The following is a 23948-nucleotide window of genomic DNA, read 5'->3' on the forward strand; positions in this document are numbered from 1 at the left end:
AGACAGGCCTGTCCCCCAGACAGGCGGGCCTTGTTCCTGCGGCGGTGGCTGCGCAGCTGGCACAGTGGGCACTGGACGGGCAGCTCCACCCTCACCCGGTGCAGACCCTCCTCGGCCCGGTCCCCCGTCTGCAGCCCCGCCCCCTGGACGATGCCACCAGACCCTCGGCCAGCGCAGTCTGCAGCGGAGGGGAGGGGAGTGGTTAGGAACTTGAAACGGGCCCAATGCACCTGAACCCAGGAAGCAGGTGTAGGCTCTGGGGCTCAGAAGAGATCAGCACCCCAGCCCAGACCATGCTGGCGACGGGGGAGCCCTGCTGGACGGAGTGGGCGGGCATCCCTGGGCCAGCAGAGCCCCGTTCAGGGCAGTGGAGCCGGGTGCCCGTCCCGCTCTGAGGAGGGGCTCAGCCTAGCAGGGCGGGTGGGGTTGGCCTGCGGGGTACCTCTCAGTGGTTCCGGACGTGGGATCTGTGGGTTCCAGAGGGCGGGACATCACCCCACGCTCCCCTTCTCCTCTGGGGGCCATCTCCCTGTCCACAGGGTCCTGCCCAGGAGGCCAGAATTTCTTTAAAAAAAAAAAATTCTTATTGACTTCAGAGAGGAAGGGAGAGGGAGAGAGAGGGAGAAACATCCATGATGAGAGAGGATCATGGCTCGGCCGCCTCCTGCACGCCCTATATGGGGGATCGAGCCCACAACCCGGGCCTGTGCCCTTGATCGGAATTGAACCCCAGACCCTTCGATTCGCAGGCTGGTGCTCCATCCACTGAGCCAACCCTGCCAGGGTGAGGCCAGAGCTTCTTTTCTGGCCTGGAGGGGTCCTTCCTTTCCTGGGGGGAGGCTGTGATGGTCAAGCCGCAGTGGCCCAGATGACCAGACACCTCCCGCCCCCTGACCAGCCCCCGGCAGACTGGCCGGGTGTGGCCCGCCCCAGCCGCGGGGAGCTTCCCAGACCTGGGACTGGCCCGTCCCGCGGCCCAGCAGCCGGGTCAGCCCTCCCGCCAGCCCCGCCTGCCCTCTGCGCCCGAGTTCCCCGCAGGCGGAGATCCCGCTGCAGACCCTGACCCGGGCCGCCCCACCGGCTCCTTTAGAACCACGCGGGTCAGGCCGCCCCGCGAGGACAGGTGCGCAGAGTCGCCAGCAGAGGGCGCGGCGGCCTCCTCCGAGGGTGGGGCGTGGCCGGCGGTCGGGCGCCTCGCGGTGCAGAGTGCAGCCCTCCGTGCGCTCCTCGGAGACCTCCGGCTCCTGCTCGGACGCCCCACCTTCAGCCCCTCCCTCCCCTTCCCCCACCGCACCCTCAGCTCGGCTTCCTGGCTCCTGACTCACGCCCCCGCCCTCCCCACCCACCTGAGCTCTGGCAGCCCCGCCGCTCCCACTGGTCTTGGGGGACAGTCTGCGCCGTCTGGGCAGGGCCCCTCTCAGCCTCTCCCCTCCCAGGCGTGCCCCCCCCCCGCCCCTCTTGGATAGTGTGCAGGGGAGGGGCTCCCACCAGGGTCAGGGTGAGCGGGCCGCCTGGCCACAGCCTGCCCCTGCCGGCTGGCTCTTACAAAGGTGCAACTTCACGCGCCCTGACCCACCGCGACCCCCGACTCCAGGAGACAGACGCGGGGCCTCGCGGAGAAACCGGTTTAATGTCAGGGCCTCTCTCGGAGTGTGGCTCTCAGTTCTGGGGTGTGGTCTGCAGAGCCCAGGGCTCAGGCCTCCAGGCCCCTGTACAGCACGCAGGGCGAGGCTGGCCCGAGACTGGCCGGAGAAGTTCTTTTCTTGGGCTCTGCTTCAGGGATGGGGCGGGGGTGTGGGCAGTGGGGGTGTGGTCAGGGGGTGTGTGGTCAGTGGGGTCGTGGTCAGTGGGGGTGTGGGCAGTGGGGGCGGGGTGGGATGTCCAAGGCCAGTGCTTGGGTGAGTCCAGTCCACACCTGCTTCTTGAAAAGGTGCAGGGAGTACAGCACCACCACCGCCGCCGCCCCCAGCCACCCGGGGAGCAGAGCACAGGGTGGGCGCTGTGGGCGCTATCTGGGGCCGGCAGGGTGGCTGGGTGGCTGAGGGCTGCTGCCCTTCTGGCCCACAGCCAGCCGGGGGGCGGGGGACAGTGGATGGGGAAGTGAGCAATCATGGGAGTGGGACAGGGGCAGAGTCCCAGTCCCAGGGACCCCTGTGGATGGAGGAGGCCAGAGGCCAGGGGGCTTCTGTGGCCTCAGGGGCAGGTGTGGGGAGAGCTGGGAGGGCTGGCACCTCCAGGCGGCAAGTTTGGCTGAGGTGGGCCTTGGGCAGGGCTGAGCGTGGCGGGGCATTGCTGATCCCAAGGGCAGGCCATGGGCAGGAGGCAGGTGAGCTGGCCCCCCACCAGGTGCAGGCCCCTCCAGCAGCGTACCCCCTCCCCTCTGTGTCCATGGTACCACATACATACACATACAAAAATAATACGCGCGGGTGGGGGCCGTGCCGCCCGCAGCGGGTGCTCCCAGCCAGGCCTAGCTGTCGCCCTCCAGCCTCTTCTTGGAATGAAACTTGCTCATGAGTTCCTCCAGCTCCGACCCTCCTTGCTGCTTCTAGGGCAGGCAGGGGGCAGCCTCAGCCTCGGACCGGACCGTCAGGCCCCGCCCGAGAGGCCGGGGAGGGGGGGAAGGGGGGACGCGGGGGAGGGGGGGCGGGCGCGGGCTCACCTCCAGGACCGCCTTCTGCACGGTGAGCTGGCTGTACACGCGGATGCCCTCCTCCCCGCACACCTTCTTCAGCTCGTCCTTGTTCAGCGAGAAGAGCTGGGGGCCCGTCAGGATGCCCAGGTTGTCCACGATCCTGCAGGACGGTGGGGGGGGGGGCGGGGTGAAGGCGGGTCCTGCCGGGCGTGGCGGCCTCGCCCACCCGCACCCCGGCCACCTGCCTGCGCGCCGCCCGCCGCCCGCTCACCTGGCGCTGAAGGCCTTGGCTTCCAGCCACGCGCGCACCTCGTCGGGGCCCGACTCGTAGGTGAGCGGCTGGCGCACGGGCTGGCTGCGCTCCACGCGGAAGTGCCGCTGCGGCTGCGCCTTGATATGGCTGATCTTCTTGACCAGCTCGTCGTTGACCTCGTCCATGTGGTGGATGATCTCTGCGGGGCCAGCGGGTCAGGCCGCCCTCGGCCGGGCTCCCCCCCCCTCCCCCCCAGGTGCCCCCGCCCCAGGTGCCCCCCCCCCCCCCGCCTCCGCCCCGCCCCCCTCACCGTCTTTGTTTCCAGCGAAGCCTGAGGGTAGCTTGTGGGTGGGGCTGGCAGGACCCCAGTATTTCAGACCCGCCTGCAGGTGGGGGAGGCGGGGCGGAGCCCACCCGTCACTCATCTCCCTCCAGCAGGAGCCCCGCCCCCTTCCCTCCCAAGACCTGTCCAGGCCCCCACTGGCCTGGCGCCAGACCTTGGAGCCCCTGCAGCGAGGACTCCAGGCGTAGGGGGGGGGGGTCTCTCCCTGAGGCCCATGCACCTGCCCCCCCTCCACCCCCGCTGGGCCCAGCCTGTGGGGGGACAGCAGGGCCGCTCACCCCCATCACCATCACCTCGTGGGGGGCGCCGGCCTCCTCCGCCCGGATCTCATCCAGGATGTTGCGGGGCACGTAGCCAGCCTGGCCGCTGCGGCTGCGGAGCTTCCACCACTGGTGGTCGTCCTCCAGCACCTGCGGGCGCCCGCCACCGCCACCCACGGTCACCCACCGTCACCCACTGTCACCCACTGTCACCCAGTCACCGACCAGCAGCCCCCCTGCCCTCCGGCCATGGGCAGGGAGTGCGGGGACCACTGGGTGGGCCCCTGTGCAGATGGTCCAGAGGATAAGGGGACAGTCACACCTTCCTCAGGTGCCGGGCCCTGCCCCCGCGCCCCCCCCCCCCCTCTGTGCGCTGAGCAGGTGCCCCAGCCTGGCTGCGGATATAGATCACCCTCCGCTCGCCCCACTTTCCTCCCCTGGCGGGTGACCCAGATTTAGGGTTGGCACCAAACCCAGATGGTGCCCAGAGGGGCTCCAGAGGTGGGCATAGATGACAAGCCCTGCGGGGTGGGAGGTTCCCCCAGTGGCACAGGGAGCGCCCACCCTCTGTCCTGAACCAGCACAGCCCCCTCCCACTCCGAGGCCTCCAAGGGGGGCCCTCATCCAGTGTCTGCCTGGAGCCAGGCTGGGGAAAGGGTGGCAGCCAAGCAGGTCCCTGGGTCATGAGTCCGCCCCCCCCCCCCCCCCCGCAGTCCCCTCCCGCCAGCCCCACGCACCTCCAGGACCTCGTCCCTGAGCACTGACAGCTCATTGGCGTTTCGGGCCGTGAAGTCGTAGAGAACCTTGACGTACTTGGCCATGGCCGGCGTGGGTTCGTAGCCCCTGCGTGGAACAGGAGCAGCTGAGGCCCAGGGCGGGCCGGTCTCCTGGACCCCGGCCGGCGGGGAGCAGCTTCCGGTGTGCGGCTGCCTCCCGGTCCGTTCTCTCCGAGGTTGCAGTGGCGAGCGCGGCGCAGCCGGGAATGGAAACTGTGACAGCCCCAGAGCATCCAGGGTGGGGGGGCCGGGCGCGGAGGTGGGGGTGCGGTGACGGGTGGAGGCGGCGGGACCCAGGCGCCTTGGGCCGCCTCAGGGGTCTCCAGGCCCAGCCCCTGGGGAAACCACAGCCGGGCGTGTGCCCAAGAAATGGCGAGGTCACAGCACACAGCAGCTGCCCAGGAGGGAGGGTCAGGGCCACTGGGAGCAGCACAGTCAGTGCCTGAGCTTAGGGTACGGGGGTGGGGGTGGGGGGTGGGAGGGGGGGGGGCCGAGGCCTCTGGGCGGTCCTGACCTCAGCACTGAGCAAGCCTGTGGCTACCGCCCAGCCCAGACCAGCCCACCCTCCTGGTCCACCCTGGCCCCCACCATCAGGTGCCTCCCTCATCCAGATGTGGCCTCCAGACACTGGAGGGAGGGGTTGAGGCTGGAGCCCCCCAAGCCTTGGCGGGGGGGACGGGCTGGCAGGATTGGCCAGGGTGGAGCAGCCCGGTCAAAGGACGAGAATGTTTCTTCCCGTGCGGCCCAGGCCAGGGACGTGGCTGGCGCGGGCAGAGGGAGGCAGGTGGCGGGAACCTGGATTAGGACCCGCCCCTCCTGAAGCTGAATCCGGGGCTCTGGCAGGGTAGAGCTCCAGGCAGATCCTGGGCCTGAGGGATGAGGTCTTTCCAGATGAGTGTGTGCGTGTGCGTGTGTGCATGTGCGCGCACGTGTGTGTTGGGGGAGGGGACCCAGAGCCTCCACCTCCTCCTGGGCCTGAGGGTGGGCCTAACTCAACCCCAGCAGGTGGCAGGGGCTGGAAGACCCCCGAAGCTCAGTACAGGCCTACCCACGACTCTACAACACGACGTGCAGACACAAGAGGAGGGGTGCAGAGGGGAGTGAGTTTAGGGGGGCTTTGGCCGTTTTCCCTTAAATTTACATCGTCAACACTGAGTGAAAACCTGGTTCCAGTGCGAAGAGTGCCCACACGAGCGAGGCAGCTGCTGCCACCTGGTGGCAGGTACCCAGAGCCTGTGTTTTGAAGGGGGGGGTGTCACCCCCTCGCTGGAGGGGCGCCCACCTGTGCGCGTGCGGGGAGCTGACTGCGGGGAGGCCGTCTCCAGGGGCTGCGGACTCGGGGACGAGGCTCTGCTTCAGGGAGTTCCGGAAGGGCGGCCGGCCGGCGGGAGTGGGCTGCGGGGACAGCGGGCCGCTGGGCTTGGTGCCGGCGTCAGGACGGGGGGGGGGGGGCGGGGGGGGGGGAGACAGCAGCAGGGGTGGGGGTGGGGGGGGTGGGGGTAGGGGTGGAGGCGGGTGGGCGCTCTCACCTCGTCGGCAGGGGCACAGCCCAGCCCCTCCACTTCCCAGGGCGCCTCCCTCAGCACGTCCAGCGGGGGCTCCCAGCCGCTGTGGAACTTGGGCACGTAGAGGAGCAGCTGTGGTTCCCGAGGCCACTCGGAGCTGGGGGGGGGGGGGAGATCGGTGAGATGCCCCCCCACCGGGACGCCCCGCCGGGGCCGCCAGCTGGGCCCAGGGCCATCCTGGTCTGCCCCTCCCGTCCTTCCCCGACCCCCGCTGTGTACCGGGGGCGCGTCCACGTCTCCCCCAGGGAGTCCCACAGCGCCATCTCCTTGGGGACCAGGTGGCCCCGCAGGAAGCCCACGGCGTCTCGGGAGAGCAGGGGGCTGAGGACAGAGCGTGCGATGTCCGGGCCACCACAGGTGCTGACGATCTGGGGCACAGTGGGGTTCAGAGGGGGCACCCCGGCGGACCCCCCTCCCCCCGCCGCCCCGCGCCCCAGGCACCAGGTCCAGCGGCCCGAAGAGGAAGTGGACCAGCTCCGCGGCGCTCGGGTTCTGGATGTGCTTCTGCAGCTTGGCCTGCGGGCGGGAGGGGGCGCCAGTGAGCAAGGGCGGACCCTCGGGCGGACGCGGGGCTGGGCCCCCGCAGGGCGGCCGCCGGACTCACCAGCAGGTTGATGGCCAGCTTGGTTTTCTGGAAACAGTCCACGAACTCGGCCTCGGAGGGCGGCCGCGCCCGCAGCGTGAGGACACCCTCTGCGGGGGGGCGGGGGGGGCGTGAGCCTGGCGGGTCGCTGCGCCCCGCGGCCTCCCGCAGCCTGAGCTGCCCCTCCGCGCCCCCCGCGCCCTCCGCGCCCCCCGCGCCCGCACCTGCCGGGCCCTTCTTCCCCTTCTTCTTCCCCTTCTTGCGCTGGTTCAGCTGCTTGAAAGCCTCCGCCGCCTTCTGCAGCCGCGCCACGAACCACTCGATGTCGTCCAGGGCGCAGTTGAGGATTTGCTGCGGGCAGAGCAGGGGCAGCGTCGGCCAGGCGCCCGCCCTCTCGGCAGGGACAGCCGCACGGGCTGCTTCGAGGCCCCTGGTCTCGGGAGGGGTGGGTGCAGGCTGCAGGGGGGGGGGGGCGGTGGGTGCAGGGGGGAGGGGTGGGTGCAGGGGGGAGGGGTGGGTGCAGGCTGCAGGGGGAGGGTGCCCTCAGGCCGAGACCCACCGTTTCCTTCTCTATCCTCTGGGCCAGCACAGCTCTTGGGGGCTCCTCGTCCGCCGCCTCCTGGGAGCGGTAGCCTGGAGCGGGGAGGGGAGCAGAGCTGCTGCCTACTGTACTGAGCCCCCGCAGACCAGACGGGCTCAGCCTCCAGCCCAGCCCCTCGCCCACCTGGCTCGCTGGGCGACACGGGCAGGCCCACTCGGTTCTTGGGGGGCCCGGAGTTCTGGGCGAACGGCTGGAAGGGCACCGGGGCGGGGCCCTGGCGGGGAGGCAGCACCGACAGCCGCTGCCGGATCTTCTCCTGGTGGCCCCTGGGGTGGGGACAAGGCCGCTCGTTGCCAGCCCTCTTGGGGTGCCCCTCCCCCTGCCCCTTCCCCCTCCGGGCCCAAACCTACTTGAGGGTCTGGGGCCGCATCTTCTTCCCCAGGCGGCAGTCGGCCAGCGCGCTCTCGATGTCCTCGTGCACCAGCTCTGCCTGTGGGGACGGGTCAGGCTGGCTCCCCGGGCCCCACACCTTCCCCCACACCACACCCCCCGCAGCCCACCCACCTCCTCCCCACGCCCCCCACCCACTCACCTCCACCCCACGGGCGCCCGCCTCCTCCCCACGCGCCCCCGCCTCCTCCCCACGGGCGCTCACCTCCACCTCGTCGCAGTGGAAGAAGTGGATGTCGGGCTTGCTCTGCTCCGAGTCCTGGCACACGAGCAGCAGCACCGACGGGTAGCGCAGCTGGTTCAGCACCGTCTGGCTGTGCCGCACGGTGGGCAGCGGAAAGTTCTCCAGCTCCTCCTGGGAGACAAGGGGGCTCGGACCAGGCTCCGCCGGTCGCACAGCCGTGAGCCCCGGACGTGGCTCAAACACGGGCTGGACCCGAGGAACACACAGGGCCACGGCGTGGCGTGACGTGTGGGCCCAGCACCGGGAGCCGGTGCCACGGACGCAGCCCCGGCATAACTCGCAGGCACAGAACGGGCGTGGCCCAGAGGCGGGCTCCACGCAGCAGCCACAGATGCACACAGACCCCCGGACCCAGCGGCCCAGGCGGGGCACAGCCTGTGTACAGACTCTTTAAAAAAAAGTGATTTTATTGATTTTAGAGAAGAAGGGAGGAGGAGCGAGAGAAACATCAATCTGCTGCCTCCTGCACAACCCACACTGGGGATCGAGCCCACAGCCGGGGCCTGTGTCCTGACTAGGAACCGAACCAGTGACCCCTGGGTTCTTGGGTAGAAGCTCAACTCCTGAGCCACGTCAGCCCCTGCAGAGGCGGAGGCAGCCCTGTGTGACGTGGCTGCCTGGGCTCTCCCTGGCCAGTCCTCCCTGCCAGCCTGCCCTCCACACACACACACACACACACACACACGCACGCACACTCACACGCACACACTCACACTCACGCACACACTGACACACACTGACACACACACACTCGCACACACACTCGCGCACACACACTGACACACGCACACTCACACATGCACACTCACACGCACACACTCACGCACACACGCGTGCGCACACCCAGGCCCCGGCCCCGCCCCGCCCGGCCGCCCACCTGCGACTCCATGTCCAGCAGCCGCAGGGCCTGGTCGTTGACCTGCAGCAGCATTTCCTGCGCCCAGATCTTCTCCTTGGAGCTCAGCTGCACCAGCTTCCGGATGGCGTCGTCCACGGACACGATGGCCTCGCTCTTGTCCATGATGAACGTGGCCAAGTGCTGGGGGCGGCAGGCGGGGTCACTCTGGACAGAGCCTTCCTGGTGCCCCGAGCCAGGGCCCAGGGGCCACGGAGAAACACCTGCCTGGGGTCCCACGGGGCGACTGCCCCCTGTGGCTGCCTGAGCCGTGGCCGGGCCCCGACAGAGCCTCCACTGCCCTCACCGCCGCCCCCCCCCCCGCCTGGTGGGCTCCCACAGGCCTCTGCTAACTGTGCCCACCTCCCGCCTTCCAGCTCGGAGCCGCCCCCCGGCGGCAGCATCACTGTCACCGTCACCACTCCCCCCGGCCTTGGGTTTGTGTTTTTAAATGTTTTTATTGATTTCAGAGAGGACGGGAGGTGGGGGGGAGAGAAACATCAACGATGAGAGAATCACGGATCGGCTGCCTCCTCAACGTTCCACACGGGATCGAGCCCGCAACCCGGGCCTGTGCCCTGACCGGGAATCGAACCTCAACCGACCTCCTGGTTCCTAGGTCGACGCCCAACCCCTGAGCCACAACGGGTGGGTTTCATTCGTCATGAGCTGACGTCATCTTACGTGACAGCCTCTGTGCTCCCTGCGGAGGGCAGGGAGACTGCGCTGTGTCCCCGGCCGGGGCAGCGCCCGCACACAGCAGGCCTCCGGACGGCGCAGAGGACCAGTGCGCGTCCGGGCGGCACCCTGGGGACTCTTGCCCAGCCCAGCCCTCCCCTTGCCAGGCCCCCCCCCCCCCCGCCCCTGGACAGCTGGATGGACAGGGACACCGACTCCAGACAGTGAAGACTTAACCGCAGCACAGGGCCCCGTGAAGGCGTGGGCGGAAGCCCTGGGCGAGTCCTGATCGGCTCAGAAAGGCCTTCGCGAGGGGCGCCCACTCAGGGAAGGAAACCCAGGGGCTCCAGAGAAAGCACCGCCTAGGTGACGCAATAAAAATATAAACGCATTTCTCCCCGGGAAGAATCCAGATGCAGAGGAAAAAACAAAGTGGGAAAAGCGTCGATGCCATAGGTCGGCGAAGGCTAATGCCCTCACCCACAGAAAGAGCAAGATGCTACTCCCCACGAGGCGTCTCCCCACTGGTCTTTAGAGAGAGCGGAAGGGAAGGGGAGAGACAGACACATCGATGGGTCGCCCCCTGCACGTGTCCCAACCCAGAGCCAGCAATCACGCCTACGAACGTGCCCCTGACCAGAATGACTGGAATCGAACCCGAGACCCTCAGTCCGTGGGCCGAATGGGGCCAGCGCGATGCCTCACAATGAGGGTTCTTACTCTGGGGGCAGCTCTGCTTTGTCAAGTGTGACAACTCCGGCACCGACAGCAGGTACACAAACCGATAAAGAAACAAGTGAAGGACTCGCACCTCAGCAGCTAAACTGGCAGAAGAACGAACAGAGCCGACGGGAAAGATTCTAGCGCTTTTCTTACAGACCACTGTCCGCACGCGCATCGAATGAAAGACGCGAGACCGTTCCTTTAGGACTAAATTCCGGCTGGATTTTTAACCTCGTCCATGGGCCAGGACTGACAAGTCCTTGTGGGTGGGGTGCCCTGTGCGGGGAGCCAGGCACGTGGAGTGCCGCCTGTGCAGGTGCCAGGCACACCCGTTGGTGATGACAGGCTGGACCCAACCGCATGTCCATCCACCGGTTAGCGAGGTAAGTGGGCAGAAGTGCACGAGAGGCTATAAGGCAGCCCATCTGTCAGCAAAACCCAGCCTCACCAAACCCAACCAAACCCAACCCAACCAAACCCAGCCTCACCAAACCCAACCAAACCCAACCCAACCTCACCAAACCCACCCTCACCAAACCCAACCAACCCCAACCAAACCCAACCCCACCCAACCCAACCAAACCCAACCCCACCAAACCCAACCAAACCCAGCCTCACCAAACCCAACCTCACCAAACCCACCCTCACCAAACCCAACCAACCCCAACCAAACCCAACCCCACCCAACCCAACCAAACCCAACCCCACCAAACCCAACCCAACCCAACCCAACCCAACCCAACCAAACCCAGCCTCACCAAACCCAACCAAACCCAACCAAACCCACCCTCACCAAACCCAGCCAAACCAAACCCAGCCTCACCAAACCCAAACTCATCAAACCCAGCTTCACCAAACCCAACCAAATCAAACCCAGCCTCACCAAACCCAACCTCACCAAACCCAACCCAATCAAACCCAATGTCGCCGCGGGGCCCGAAAAAAGTCAGTAAACTTCAAATGAGTCAAACCATACGAGTATGTTCTCTGACCATAACGGAATAAACTAGAAATGAATAACAAAAAGATAATTGGAAAATGCCCCAAATAATTGGAAATTAAGCAACACACTTCTAAACAACCCAGGGGTCAAAGAAGTCACAGGAAGATTAGGAAGTACAGGTGACCCTTGAGCAACGTGTGTCATTAAAACATGAGTATAAAAGAAAGAGAAAAAAATCAGAATATAACCTTCGACTCCCCCCAAACGTAACTACCAATAGCCTACTGTTGACTGGAAGTCTTACTGCGCACATACATAGTCAATTAACACGCATTCTGTATGTTACGTATATTATATTGTATCCTTACAATAAAGTAAGCAAGGGAAGAAAATGTTATTAAGAAAAATCGTAGGGAGAGAAAAGACATATCTATTGCAAAAAGTCCACGTATAAGTGCCCTCACACAGTTCAGGCCCATTTCTTTCAGGGGTGAACTGTATCCGGACTGAGTGTACGAAAGCGCACGCCCAAGCATAGGGTGCAGCTTACGCCGCTCTTGACGGGCTCGGCTACCATGTCAGCAAAGAGGGAAGACTTCACATCAAAGGCTGACACGTTCTCCTCACAAAGAGAAAACCACAAATAAAACCCCACAGTCAGTGGAGGGAGAGAATGAAGATTGAAACGAACACGCTCGTAAACACAGACAGACAGACAGACGATGGAGGAAAACCAAGGTCGCCCAGAACTTGTTCAGAAGGTGAATGAGACGGACAAACCCTAGCAAGACCGATCAAGAAAAAAAAGAGAGAGAGAGAAATGATCAGCGACGATGAGGACAGAGGGGACATCACTACAGGCCTCACAGCAGGAAAGTAAACTCATCGTCAAAACCTCCCGCCCTGACTGGTTTGGCTCGGTGGATAGAGCGTTGGCCTGCAGACCAAAGGGTCCCGGGTTTGATTCGGGTCAAGGGCATGTAAAAAAAAAAAAGAAAGAAAGAAAAGAAAAGAGAAGAGAAGAAAAGAGCCATCCCACAAAGCAAGCCCCGCCCTCAGAGGGTCTCCCCGGCTAACTAACCCTCACAAGCATTTAGGGAAGAAGTCATAACAACCTTCCGTCACTCTTTCTGAAAATACCTCCCCACTCCACGTATTGATTTTTTTTATTGTGAGAGGACAGTTACTAAAGCTGGGGACAGTGAGACACGGAAGGGCCCGAGATAGAAGCAGCAACAGGAGAGAGCAGGGCCTCCTTGGTTCTCGGAAACGTCACGGGAAAGAAGTGAGCCGAGGGGGCTGCTATGGCTCACTGGGAGGTCAGAGAAAAGGGGGGCCCTGGAGACAGGCCCAGGGGGTGAGCCTGGGACAAGCCGCCACTGCCCATTGCTCCCCAGGTCGCAAGTCTCAGGATACGCATGCCCCGTCGGGGAGGAAAGGTGTGGGAGGGGAGCACCCCCTTTCCCTATGTGGCCAGCATCACCCTGACGCCAAAACCTGCCAGGGACACCCCAGGAAAAGACAATTACAGACCAATATCTAACCAGCATCTACGCAAAAAAGAAAGCCTTCAGGCAGCCTTAGCAATTAGGACACACACAGATACAAAGGGTGCCAGTGAATAATGAGGCTTACTCCAGAAATGTAAGGTTGGCTCAACATTCATGAAAACCCAAACAGTGTGATTCCGAAAAGGCGTCTGATACCTTTCAAGCACCTTTCGGGATGGAAAGTCTCAGCACACGGAGGAAGGAAGGCACGTCCTCCCTCCAGAAAACGTGGCTACGTGTGCGACGGGGATGCCAACGGCCGTCTTCGGAGCCGGGGCGCCAGGCTGGGATTCTATCAAGTGTTGTCTGGCCGGGGGTGGGGTGGGGTGGGGTGGGGGTGGTGGGGGGTGGTCCTGGCCAGGGCGATCAAGTAGGAAAAATAAAGAGGCCGCAATAAGAAATTAAGCACCGCCTTTCTTTCCAGACACATGGATGTGCACCCCGGAAACCCAATGCACTCACAAGCCAAAGCCCCGGGAAGGAATCAAGGGCCCTGGCCCGCTGGGCTAATGGTTAGCAGGGGTCCTCAAACTACGGCCCGTGGGTCACATGCGGCCGCCGAAAACATTTACCCGGCCCGCCGGGTGTTTCTGCCGCCGCTGCCTGTCCTGCTTAGCAGCCGACGCGTCCCGGGCCCGCAGTGCGCATGTGTGGCATGTCTGAGGGACAGGGAACTGGCCCCTGTTTAAAAAGTCTGAGGACCTCTGGGTTAGAGTGTCAGCCGGTGCACCTCAGGGTCGCCGGTTTGATTCCTGGTCAAGGGCACGTAGCTCGGTTGCAGGTTTGATCCCTGGCCTGTTGGGCGTGTACAGGAGGCAGCCAATCCATGTGTCTCCCTCACATCGATGCTTCTCTCTCTCTCTCTCTCTCTCTCTCTCTCTCTCTCTCTCTCTCTCTCCCCCCGCCCCTCCCTCCCTTCTATTCTATCTAAAATCAATGGAAAAATATTCTTAGGTGAGGATTAACAACAACAACAACAAAATCAAGGAATTCAGCCAGAACTGGGGGCACTTGGTTACTTCAAAGGAATTCAATTGCTTTTCTCCAGGCTAGCAACAGACAGCTGGAAAATGGAAATTTTAAAAGAATAAATACCATTTATAACAGCACATAAAAACCAAATACCCAAGGAGTATTTAACCAAAGATACCGTGTGCAAGAACTCGACCGCGAACGCCAGAGAGACCGAGGGAAACGCAAGGCCGGCTCGCCGCTAAGACGCCAGCGCTCCCTACGTCCATCCACAGTCGACTCAATGCCCATCAAAACCCTGCCAGGCGTTTTGGGGTCAGAACTAGACAATTTGATTCTACAGTGTCAATCCAAGTCCAGAGAACTGAGAACAGTCAGGAAATTTTTGAAGAAAAAGAACAAAGTTGGAGAACTCCCACTGCCTGATTTCGAGACGATAAAACTACGATGAGTGGAAAATGTCGGAGTCCAGGAAAAGGCCCATTCATGTCCGATCCATCGGTTTCTTACAAAGACGCCAACGCAGGAGAGGGCGTCTTTCCAACATAACGGCACATTCCTAAGGGGAACATTAGCCTTGAGTCCCATACCCAAAAGTGAAGTTAAGCGCTGGCCGGTCTGGCTCAGTGGATAGAGCATCGGCCTGTGGGCTGAAGGGTCCCAGGTTCAATTCCAGACAAGGGCACATGCCCAAGTTTCGGGCTTGATCCCCGGTAGGGGGCGTGAAGGAGGCAGCTGATCCATGATTCTCATCATTGATGTTTCTATCTCTCTCCCCCTCTCCCGTCCTCTCTGAAATCAATGAAAACATATTTAAAAAAAAACAAACAAATAAATAAATAAGTGAAGTGAAAAGTGACATTCGCCCATGGCCCTGGCGGGTGTGGCTCAGCTGGCCGAGCATCCTCCGAGAGCCAGAGGTCACAAGCTGAGCCCCCGGGAGGGCACGTTCGGCTCCGGGCCCAGAAGGGGGTGTGCAGGAGGCCGCCGACGGCCACTTCTCACGCCGATGTTTCGCTCTCTCGCTCTCTCCCCCTTCCTCTGTCTCTCAAAAACACCAATAAAAACATATTTTAAAAAATGATTTTTTGCCCTAGCTGGTTTGGCTCAGTGGACAGAGTGTCGCCTGTGGACTGAAGGGTCCTGGGTTCGATTCCCGGTCAGGGCACATGCCCGGGTTGGGGGCCCCATCCCCAGTGGGGGGCGTGCAGGCCGATCCATGATTCTCTCTCATCATGGATGTTTCTCTCTCTCTCCCTCTCCCTTCCTCTCTGAAATCAATAAAAATATATTTTTAAAATGATTTTTCTAGGAGAGTAAGCGTTACAATGAAAAGAGGCATCCCTGCAGCCCCGGCCGTAGGAGTCCCCCCGCCCCCTTCCCATCTTCTTCAAACACTTGGCGAAGCAGAACCAGGTAGTTACGAGCTGTGTGATGTCATTTCTGGGGGCCTCCCAGGAAGACAGAACGGTGGTGACGGGATGGGACAGGCAGCCCGAGGGGGGGAGACGGGACTGACACAGTGGCAGCACGAGGCCGTGTTGGGGGGATGGAGCCCCAGGCTGCTCCATTCCCCTGGCAGCCCCACAGTCTATGACAGAACTGCAGCCCCACCCTCAACGCCAATTTCTCTGACACCAATTCAGAGAGAAGTCAGCAAACAAACAAGCAAACAAACAAAAACACCTGCTGGGGGGGTCTCTGCACCCCCTTGATCCGGCGGGTCTGACCCAGCCCCCGCCTCTCACCCTCTCTCTGTGCCTCAGTTTCCTCGTCTGGGAGGAGCAGGCAAACCCTGCCCATGCCCAGCCGTGCTGGCTGCAGGGAGGGCAGACGAGGTGCCCCCGGGCTGCGGTCCCTCACAGGCCAGCTGGGACCAAAGTTCAGGAGTTGGGCTGGGAGGCCTGGTGGCAGAGCCGACCCGCTCACCCTCCCTGCCCTGACCTTGGGCACTGAGTCAGCAGCAGTCACCAGCCTGCCCAGGATGGTGGGGAGGGCGGGTCACCCAACACGGCCCAGTCCAAGAGCCACAGGAACTCCAGCGTCTCTGTGGACCCATTGTATGGATGAGGAAACTGAGGCTCAGAAAGCAGTGACCCGTCTGACTTCTGTGGGCGGGGAGGGAAGTCCATGCCTTCCTGGTCCAGGGCCCCCATCACCCTCTCTCTCCTCAGCCATGCCTAGCCCTGCTGTTCCGCGGGCTTGGACGATGACCAGGAACCAGGAATGTGGCCAGCCGCCAGGAGCAGGAAGGTCATGTAGAGAACATGTTTCCTGAGCTCTGAGTGTGAATGAGACGGACCCAGGAGCAAGCGCGGGCAGCTGGCGGGGGAGCGGACCGAGCCGGCCCTCCCGACACGGGCCAGAGCCAGGCCCCGCGGGCTCCTGCCGGCGCCTCTGTCCCAGCCTCTCCCTCCGTTCTCGGCCTTGTTTGGGGGCCAGGCTGACAATTTCCTTCCCCCCGGGTCTTCCCACCGGAGCTTCCAGACGGCACCAGGCCTTGGCCTCACCTGAGCTGCGTTGGCCACCAGTCCCTTCTCCCCCCAGCACAGATGCAGGGCTCCCTGCGTCCCCGACTGTGAGGGAGGCCCCCGCTGTGGCTGAGCCAGGGCAGGTGTGGGCCGCCCCTGCCTCTGGTCCCGATGCGGGTGTCAGAGCCGGGCGACCCCTTCTCCCTGGGCCTCGGCTCCCTGCTCGGGACCCCGGAGCCGGAGGGGCCGCTCACCTGCACGTGGTACTGGGAGGTCTCGTGCATGATGACGTTGGAGTTGGAGTACTTCTTCCTCTGCTCTGAACGGGGAGATGCCAGTCACCCATCCCACAGGCGGCCCCGGGGTGCCCCAGCCAAGTGGCTGGACCCGCGGGCTGGGCCACGGGGAGGGCGGAGTGGAGGTGGTAGCCAGCAGGGAGGGGCACCGCTCTGTGGGCCCCGCGTGGCCACCAGGAGACGCAGGTCCTGGCAGAAGGCGGCCCTCCCTCCATCCAGGCCGACCTGCTCAGACGGTGATGGTGCCTGGGACTGGGGTCTGTCCCGGTGATGGGGATGCAGGAGGATGCCCCCCTGCTGCCAGCAAACATCTCCCTGCCCTCCCAGGGTTCCTGGCTCTCCAGACTGGGCACCCTGTCCACACCCATAGATGAGTCCATGCGTGTGGGGCAGGGCTGGGGGAGGGGGCAGGGCTGGGGGGTGGCCAGGCCCTCCTGGAGCAGACACCTGGCACCCAGTCCCCTCTGATCGGGTTGCAGCAGGAGCTCAGCCGAATTAATATTGATGGCCCTGAATTATTAGTAAAGGCCTCTCCCCTTACCTGGAGGGGGGGGTACTGGGCCCGGAGCTCCGCGGAGGGGCCTGAGCGGCTGGTTGATTGGGGTCCCAGAGCCTCCTTGGGTGCCCAGGGCTGACCTGCACCTCCCCTGGTGGGGGCCCAGCACAGCCCGAGGGGGTGGGGGAGACCCTCCCGTCCTCAACCCTCACTCACCGAACAGGTCCTTGGCGCTCATCTTGGTGGCACTGTCAGACCGGCCCAGGCTGCCACTGTGGGGAGGGGCTGGTGAGGGCGGGGTTTGCACCCCTTCCCGGGACTGCTTGTGGGGGGGCGGGGGGAGGAGGGAGGGGGGTGTGAGCGGGTGGGTGGGGACTCACTTGGCAGCGCCTGGGCAGCAGCTCATAGACCCCGACTGGCTCATGGCGTCCTCCGCGTGGCCAGCGGTGGAGGGCAGATCTCGGTGTGGCCCGAGGCCAGGGCCCCGTGCCTGGCTCACCCCTGGGTGGAGGGAGAGCAGGGCTGACGCCTCCCAGCCTGGCCTCACTGGGTCTCCTCGTCCCCCGCCCAGATCCAGGCTGGAGCCCTGGCCGCCTGTCCAGGATCCAATGCCCAGGGCCACCTACCCCGCCATGTCCCAGCAGCCGTCACCGCGGCCCCATCTCTCCCCAGACCCTGGGTCCTCCACAGGGACCCCAAGGCGGGCCAGCAGAGGGGTTCCACTCTCAGAGGCCGTCTGGGGTGGGGCTGCGAGAAGCTGGTCTGGGGGCTCTAAGGGGGGCGGGGAGGAAGCACCTCTAAGCAGAGGGAATGGTGTCAGAGGCCCTGAGACGGGAGGAGGGCAGGCCAGGATGAGGTTGGAGCCGGGGGCCCTGGGGACCCAGCGCCCCGAGCAAGCCCAGGGGGACCCCCAGGGGCAGGAGCAGAGCCTGGTGCCCCTGGGTCTGCACCCCGTGGGGACGCTGGACCCACATTCTCCTCCTGTTGAAGGTCATCAGCAAAGGGCTCCAGTGTCGGGGTCTGTCCCGGCCCCGGCCAGCGGCCACAAACAGGGGCGCTGGCATCCAGGGCAGGGAGCAGCCCAGGATGTGCCACTTTCACCAGGTCCTACCTGCAGGGAGGACTCCCAGGAAGTGTGCGGCCTGGGGGCCTCCAGCCACAGCCCCCACCTGCCCACCTGCTGAGTCCTGGCTCTCTGGGGAGGGGGGTGGGGGCTTGCCAGCTTCCTCCACCCATCAGCGCCTCGAGAATGAACGGAATGCTCATGACCTCAGTGGGTGAGCCGAGTATTTGTTTAATGGGATTCCTGGCGGGCTGAGCCAAGGGCACTGGGCACATGTGCCCAGGTACACACACACCTCGGTGAAACCGGACCTGCGGGCACACTCAGACACACACAGGCTGACATGGGGCCCCTCCCAGGCTGGGAACCAGTGGCCTTCAGCTCCCGGGCGGGCGGGGTGGGGGGCATCAGGCCCAGAGGGAGGTGGTCCAGCCCCTGGCATCTGGGTCCCGTGGGGGACAAGACAAGGAGGCTTCTTCCGCTGACGGGGCCACCCAGGGCCCCCGGGCCAGGCTGCACTTTGGTTTTACTGCGGTCATTTTCCGGGTGCAAAGGGAGGGCCGACCCTGGTGCCTGGTCACACAGGGCAGGGAGGGTGGAGGGACCCGATCCAGGTTCAAATTCCAGCCCAGTAGCCGGGTGACCTTGGGGAGGAGTCAGCTGAAGGCCCGGGGGGGGGGGGGGGGGGGCAGGTGGGGCCCTGGCCGCTGGGTGGGAGCTGCGGGTGAGGAGGGGCGGGCGGGAGGCAGGGACGGGGTGGGGGCAGGCAGGCCCGCCGGGCGCTTTGAGCCACCAGGCGGGGCACCAGGCAGGGACCTGGAGAGGCCTGGGCAGGGCCACGGCGTGTGCGTGCGTGTGCGTGTGCGTGTGCGTGTGTGTGTGCGCAGAGGGGGGAGGGCGCCAGCTGGGCCCGGCCTGGGCAGACTCCACCTGGGCGAGGGCAGCGGTGGCCTGTGACGCTGCGAGCGCCTCCCCACAGGCACACCCTGCGCGGGGCTGCCCCGCGGAAGAATGTGGGCGAGCGGGAGGTCGGACGGCCGGCCGGACCCTCCCGGGCACCTGCGGCCGCGCCTCCCTGAAACTCCCACACCCCGGCCGTGACCCGGGGCCTGACCCGTCCCGGGGCCTGACCCGTCCCGCGCCCCGGCCGGTGTCCGCGCCGCCACCAGGAAGCGCCTGACGTCCGACCCACAGGGAGCCCGCACCCAGGCCCGGCGCCCAGGAACCGGGTGCGGCCTGTGGGGCGGGAGACCCCTCACCACCCTGTCGGCGGAGGCCGGGTGCCCCACCGACCCCAGGCGGCCGGCCGGCGCGGAGTCGGCTCACAAAGGGCACCGCACCCGCGTGGCCCCGGACGGCCGGACGGGCCGCAGCGGGACGGGCTCCCGCCCCGAGCCGAGCCCGGCGCAGCCCCTCGCGCCCGCCCGCCGCCTCCCGCCCGCCTCGGCCCGCAGACCCGCGTCGCCCGCCGCCTGGGGAAGCGGAGGCCCGGGCGGTCGCCGTCTGTGCGCGGCTCCCGCGTCGCTAGCTGCCGAGGCGCGGGGTGGGGGGCGGGGGGCGCTGGGTCCCGGACCCCCGGGCGCTCACCTGCTGCTCGCCGCCCACTAGTCCCCTCGTCCGCGCGCGCGTCCGTCCGCCCGTCTGTCCACACCGGGCTCCTGCGCACGGAGGACGGCAGGGCTGGGCCGCCGGACAGGGGCGGAGCCGCCAGAAGGAACCTGAGCGGCAGGTTAGAACCTGGACAACACCGGGAGGGCGGGGCACAGACGGCAGCCCCGCCCCCAAGGGTTCCCCGCGGGGGATCCCAACACCAGCTGGCGGCCCCCAGCCCAGACCTCACCCATAGAGCTGGGTGCCCAGGGGCGGGCGGGCGGAGGCAGGAGCCCCTCTTGCTTGGGGACCTGCAGGGTGAGGCTCTGAGACCTTCCCGGTCCCCGGAGCTGTGCGCCATAAGGGGTGGCAGGGCCCCATTTCGGTCCCAGCTTAGGGGTAGAGTCCCCTTTTCTCCAGCCCCCGCCGGTCGCGGAGCACCAGGGCCAGGCTGCGGTCAGTGGGTGTCTCAGGGTGGGGGGGTCCCTTCTCAATAGGAACTCCTGAAGCCTCTATTCTCTGGCACCAGCCCAGTGGGCGCCGAGGGATGGGGTGTCTGGTGGACGGCTGGGGCGCCTAGGGTCGGGAGCCAGTGGGGTCGGGAGTGCTCCCGGCAGTGCCTCCCCGCTCAGCCCAGCCAGGGACAGGGGTGCTTCCTCCTGCACGGACTCCCTCCCAGGCCTCTGCCGTGAGTGGAGGAGGAGGAAGTGCAGAGGGGCAGAGGGCAGGCCCAGGTGGAGGTGGGCACCGGGTCCAGCAGCTCTCTGGGGCTGGGGGCGCTGAAAAGGCTGCACCAAAAGGGTCTGGGGGCCTGAGCCCAGGAGGGCTGGGCAGTTGGTATGCACCTGCTCTCAGCTGGCACAGCCGGTTTCTTGGGGGACCCCTGGGGGCAGGAAGGCCCACCCACACTGCACTTCCCTGGTGCCTGGGCCCCAGGGACTGGTCTGGAGGCATTGCAGGGGTGCCTGTGCAGGGGGTGCCCGTGCAGGGGTGCCTATGCAGGGGGTGCCTCTGCAGGGGGAGCAGGAAGTGGCCTTCGTCCTCAGGCCCAGCCCTGGGAGCACGGGCTTCCTGGTTGCCACAGCGCTGAGCACCCAGAAGGGAAGGCCCTCGCCTGCCCTCGCCCCTCCTGGGGGCAAAGCGGCGTCTGAACTCCACGCCCGTCATTGCAGGAGCAACACTGACCGGAGGGGGAGGGCCGGGCCTGGGGTAGCCACGGTGTCCCGGCCTTTGTGGCCGAGGTGACAGATGTGCTGAGGGCCCAGCGGGGGCCGCAGGGGCCGGAGCCAGAGGTGGGCCCCTGACCAGGGAGCCCTGGAGGAGGAGGCGGCCTCAGTCAGGAGAACTTCGGGGAGGTGTACACACTCTTTATTTTAAAAACACAGTGAGGAGAAACTACACACCCACTGGAACGTGCTATTCCAACAAAACACGCTCCAGAGGGACACGGGAGGGGTGACTAGAGGATCAGCTGACAGCAGGCGTGGAGCCGCCCCGCTCAGGGCAAACGTGACTGGCCTTCTAATGGCCAAGGCCAGGACACCTGAGCCCTGCGGTGGCTGTCACCTACCCGGGCCGGGAGAGCGGTGTCGGCTGAGCCAGGGCCCGGGGGCAGGAGCTGCGGGGCCCACAGGCACCCACAGAGCTGACCGGCTCCCAGCATCTTCCACCCGGGACTCGGCCTGGGCCACCCCCGCTGTTTCCCCTCGTGTGGGCCCCACGGAGCACAGACCTGTGCGGAATGCTGCCGCAGCGAGAAAATGTGTGCGGCCTGGCACACCTCGAGGGGCCGGCCAGGCCGGGCGGTGCCAGGGGAAGCCCACTGCCACCCGAGGTCTGTCCCAGGGCAGGCCCTGACTCAGCCCGCCCCGGCCCCATCACCCACACTTGGTTCTGCCCTGGTCCTGCCCCCAAGCACCCGGCAGGAACATGCCTTCGCTCGGCCGCGGGCCCCCGGAGGCCCCGGGCTGTCCAGGGCCTCGAGGAGCCTGTCTAGCTGATGAAGGCAGCGATGGCCACCACCTGCAGGGTGGCCTCCAGGCCGTGGAGCACCAGGAGCGTGGCACTGAGGACCGAGTCCGCCCACAGCACCAGGGTCTGCCAGAGCAGGAAGTAGACGGACAGCAGGGAACTGGCCACAGTGAGGACCAGGCTGGCAGCCAGGGGCAGCTCGGTCTCCGTCAGGTTGCCCTTAGTGCCTGGAGAGCAGAACAAACACGGTGAGTGCCAGGCCGCGGGCACCCGGAGGGCGAGGCTGGCCAACGCCAGCGCACCCGTGGCACACTTGCACCTCGGCGGGCGCCAGTGCAGGACCACCTACCCCCGGGCTCAGTGTCGGAAAGCAAAACTCACGGGGCATTGTCCTCAGGAGGGTGGGGACCGCCCGCAGCTCTGACCTCACCCTGGCCTCTGGGTCAGCTGAGTGGGTGGGACAGAGGGTCAGGCTCCCGAAAACCGTCCCGAGTGCGTTCTCCCGCCTTTTCCTAAGCTATTTCCCTCGGGGTGAAGGCCCAGAAAAACTAATGTGCAACGGCGCCGTTCACAAATGGGGCGATCGTGGCCAATGCGGATGCCCATTGCCCGGGGCCCACCGTGGGGGAGCTGGGTGGGGCAGGCGGTTCTACTGCCGCTGGCCACCCGCCCACGGCAGGAGCCTGGTCTGTGACAGCGGACACTAAGGCCCACGCACTCAGCAGGAGGGCCCACGTGCTTCTGGGTCCCCTGAGCCCTGGCGGCCGCCGGGGTGTGTGTGTGGGGGGGGGGGGGGCGAACACGCAGCAGCCACAGTGCCAGCGAGCGCCTGCCTGCCCTGGAGTGCGAGGGGCAGACAGGGCGGGAAGCCGGCCTGGAGGTGAGCTGGGGAGGCGTGCAGGGCCAAGGGCACGCTGTGCTCCTGCAGAAGCTCCAGGGCCTCCCACCTCCGCCAGCGGTCCTGGTGGGGACAGACAGACAGACCAACCGACGATCCGGCTTCGGGAGGGGCGCAGGGGGAGCAGAGCGTTTGGCTGCGAGGGGAGCGCTGCTCCCCAGCGGCCCCTGCTTCCCACAGAGCCCTGTCTCCCAGGACGCGTCCGGGACCAAGCTTCTCAATGAACGAATTAATACTTAATTCACCGAAAGCCGAGCCGCCGGCAACTGGCGGAGCACTCGAGCGCGTGTCCCGGTGTCTCCAGGGGCCGCTCAGAGGTCGCGGGGAGCCAGCCGCCTGTGTCTAAGTGCCCGCGCTCGCCCAGGCCACTCACCGCAGTGCCAGCGGGCTGCCTCCAGGGCCGCGGTCAGCAGCAGCAGAGTCAGGTCCAGCACCAGGCGATCCTGGGGGTAACTGAAGGCCTGGCCTGCAGGGCGGGCACCCCGGGCTCAGGTGCCGGCGGCGTTGGCAGCCCCCGCCCCGCCCCCGCCGGCTCAGGACTCACTCTTGTAGGCGATCAGCAGGAGCGTGGCCAGGACGTACAGGGCGGCGTAGGTGCCGCCGAGGCAGAGCAGCACCTGCAGGACGACTGAGGGGAGCTGGGGAGCCGTTAAGGACTCGTCCTGCAGCCGTGCCGCCCGGGGCGCCCACCCAGGGCCGGGCCAGAGGGGCTGCCCGGCCTCCCAAGCACGGCCTCCAGCTTAGGCACCTGTGGGCGCGGAGTCCGGCCCCTGGTGCCCCGGGAGCGGTGTGGGGGGGGGGCCGGGACCGCCCCTCACAGGGACACCCTGGCCGAGAGCAGGGGACGGGCACAGCAGGCACTAGAGCCGGGTGCCCAGGTGGCATCACCCTGACCACGGCCCCGGGTACGAGCCAGGGAGAGAGGAGATTGTTTTCTCCAAATAAAGTCTATTTCTCTCTACTGGGGAGCAGTTAGACACCGCCTCCAGCTTTCCGGAGCAACGCACTCGGGTGTGTTCTGCCACAGGGCTGAGCGCATTCTGAGGGGCCCCCCGCTCCCGGCCCCCCCACTGTCAGCCCCCCGGGGGGGGGCCACTCCCGGCCCCGGGCCCTCCACTCCCGGGCGCAAGGGGGCAGGCAGGTGCCCGGCAGCCTCCACTCGGAAGTCACCTGGACCCGCCAGTCGCGGCGCCGGGCACTCGCTCCTGGGACTCGGGGAAGGGGCGGGGGTCAAAGGCCAAGGAACCGGAAGGGTCCTGGCGCCGAGGACGGGGCGCCGCGCAGGATACGGGCGCGGGGGACGCGCTCCCTGGAGGGCAGAGCGGCGGTCAGGGCCGCGCCGGGACGGGCTGGGCACGGGCACCGCGCGCGGCCGGTCCACGCCGCCGGCGTGAGGAGGGACGGAGCGGCGGGCAAAGGGGCGGCCCCGGCGGGCAGGGCTCCCCGCGGGGCCGCCACAGGCCCGGCCCGTCCTGCCCCGGGGAGAACCGGGCCGCCGACCCCCTCCCCGCCGCCCCCGCCCCCGCCCGGGACCCGGTTCCCTGCGCCCCGCGCAGGCCGCGCCCTCACCTCGCCGCGCGGCCGCCATCTTGCCCGCCCCGCCCCCGGCCCCGGCCCCGCCCCGTCGTCCCGGCATGCCCCGCGCCGCGCTCGCGCCCCTTCGGCGGCCCTCGGTTCCGGACTCCAGGCCGTCGGCTCGGCTCGCCTGGGCCCCTTCGTGCCGGTTCGGCCTCCGCTCGGGCATCCTCGGCT

General features: G+C 66.1%; 2 protein-coding genes across 8 annotated transcripts; both read right to left on the minus strand.

The window, feature by feature from the left end:
- Nucleotides 1-1611: 1611 nt before the first annotated feature.
- Nucleotides 1612-19479, minus strand: EPS8L2 (EPS8 like 2). Of its 2 annotated transcripts, none has more exons than XM_059710693.1 (21): nucleotides 19325-19479; nucleotides 17055-17175; nucleotides 16891-16946; nucleotides 16137-16201; nucleotides 8528-8689; nucleotides 7612-7761; nucleotides 7367-7446; nucleotides 7140-7282; nucleotides 6975-7048; nucleotides 6640-6766; nucleotides 6437-6525; nucleotides 6274-6348; nucleotides 6052-6200; nucleotides 5797-5929; nucleotides 5550-5662; nucleotides 4229-4334; nucleotides 3525-3641; nucleotides 3199-3271; nucleotides 2907-3087; nucleotides 2663-2795; nucleotides 1612-2548 (listed from the first exon to the last, which is right to left on the minus strand). In XM_059710693.1, exons 2-21 carry the CDS (start codon nucleotides 17096-17098, stop codon nucleotides 2471-2473), a joined length of 2148 nt encoding a protein of 715 aa, XP_059566676.1. In that variant the 5' UTR covers nucleotides 17099-17175; nucleotides 19325-19479; the 3' UTR covers nucleotides 1612-2470. The 2 variants fall into 2 exon arrangements, with proteins under 2 accessions (XP_059566676.1, XP_059566675.1); XM_059710692.1 differs by having other exon boundaries at nucleotides 3510-3641.
- Nucleotides 19480-20678: 1199 nt separating this feature from the next.
- Nucleotides 20679-23940, minus strand: TMEM80 (transmembrane protein 80). 6 transcript variants are annotated; one of them, XM_059710780.1, is made up of 6 exons: nucleotides 23766-23940; nucleotides 23486-23505; nucleotides 22741-22834; nucleotides 22570-22662; nucleotides 21680-21745; nucleotides 20679-21525 (listed from the first exon to the last, which is right to left on the minus strand). In XM_059710780.1, the coding sequence occupies exons 1-6, from the start codon at nucleotides 23938-23940 to the stop codon at nucleotides 21320-21322; spliced, it is 654 nt and encodes a 217-aa protein (XP_059566763.1). In that variant the 3' UTR covers nucleotides 20679-21319. The 6 variants fall into 6 exon arrangements, with proteins under 6 accessions (XP_059566763.1, XP_059566761.1, XP_059566760.1 ...); XM_059710778.1 differs by having other exon boundaries at nucleotides 21644-21745; XM_059710777.1 differs by having other exon boundaries at nucleotides 21644-21810; nucleotides 22741-22824; nucleotides 23367-23505.
- Nucleotides 23941-23948: the final 8 nt, after the last annotated feature.

Source organism: Myotis daubentonii, chromosome 9, assembly GCF_963259705.1.
Source record: "Myotis daubentonii chromosome 9, mMyoDau2.1, whole genome shotgun sequence".
Lineage (NCBI taxonomy): Eukaryota > Metazoa > Chordata > Mammalia > Chiroptera > Vespertilionidae > Myotis > Myotis daubentonii.

Bases quoted from the DNA above. Each gene is read 5' to 3' on its own strand.
- TMEM80 (XM_059710777.1), bottom strand. From the start codon at position 23,940: ATGCCCGAGCGGAGGCCGAACCGGCACGAAGGGGCCCAGGCGAGCCGA. The intron at 23,506-23,765 runs GTGAGGGCGCGG...TCTGCCCTCCAG, and splicing joins GATGGCGGCCGCGCGGCGAG to GGAGCGCGTCCCCCGCGCCC. The intron at 21,526-21,643 runs GTGGTCCTGCAC...TCTGCTCTCCAG, and splicing joins GACACTGAGCCCGGGGGTAG to GCACTAAGGGCAACCTGACG.
- EPS8L2 (XM_059710692.1), bottom strand. From the start codon at position 17,098: ATGAGCCAGTCGGGGTCTATGAGCTGCTGCCCAGGCGCTGCCAA. The intron at 16,202-16,890 runs GTGAGTGAGGGT...CTCCCCGTTCAG, and splicing joins GAGCGCCAAGGACCTGTTCG to AGCAGAGGAAGAAGTACTCC. The intron at 4,335-5,549 runs GTGGGCGCCCCT...TGTTCCACGCAG, and splicing joins AGCTCCCCGCACGCGCACAG to GGGCTACGAACCCACGCCGG.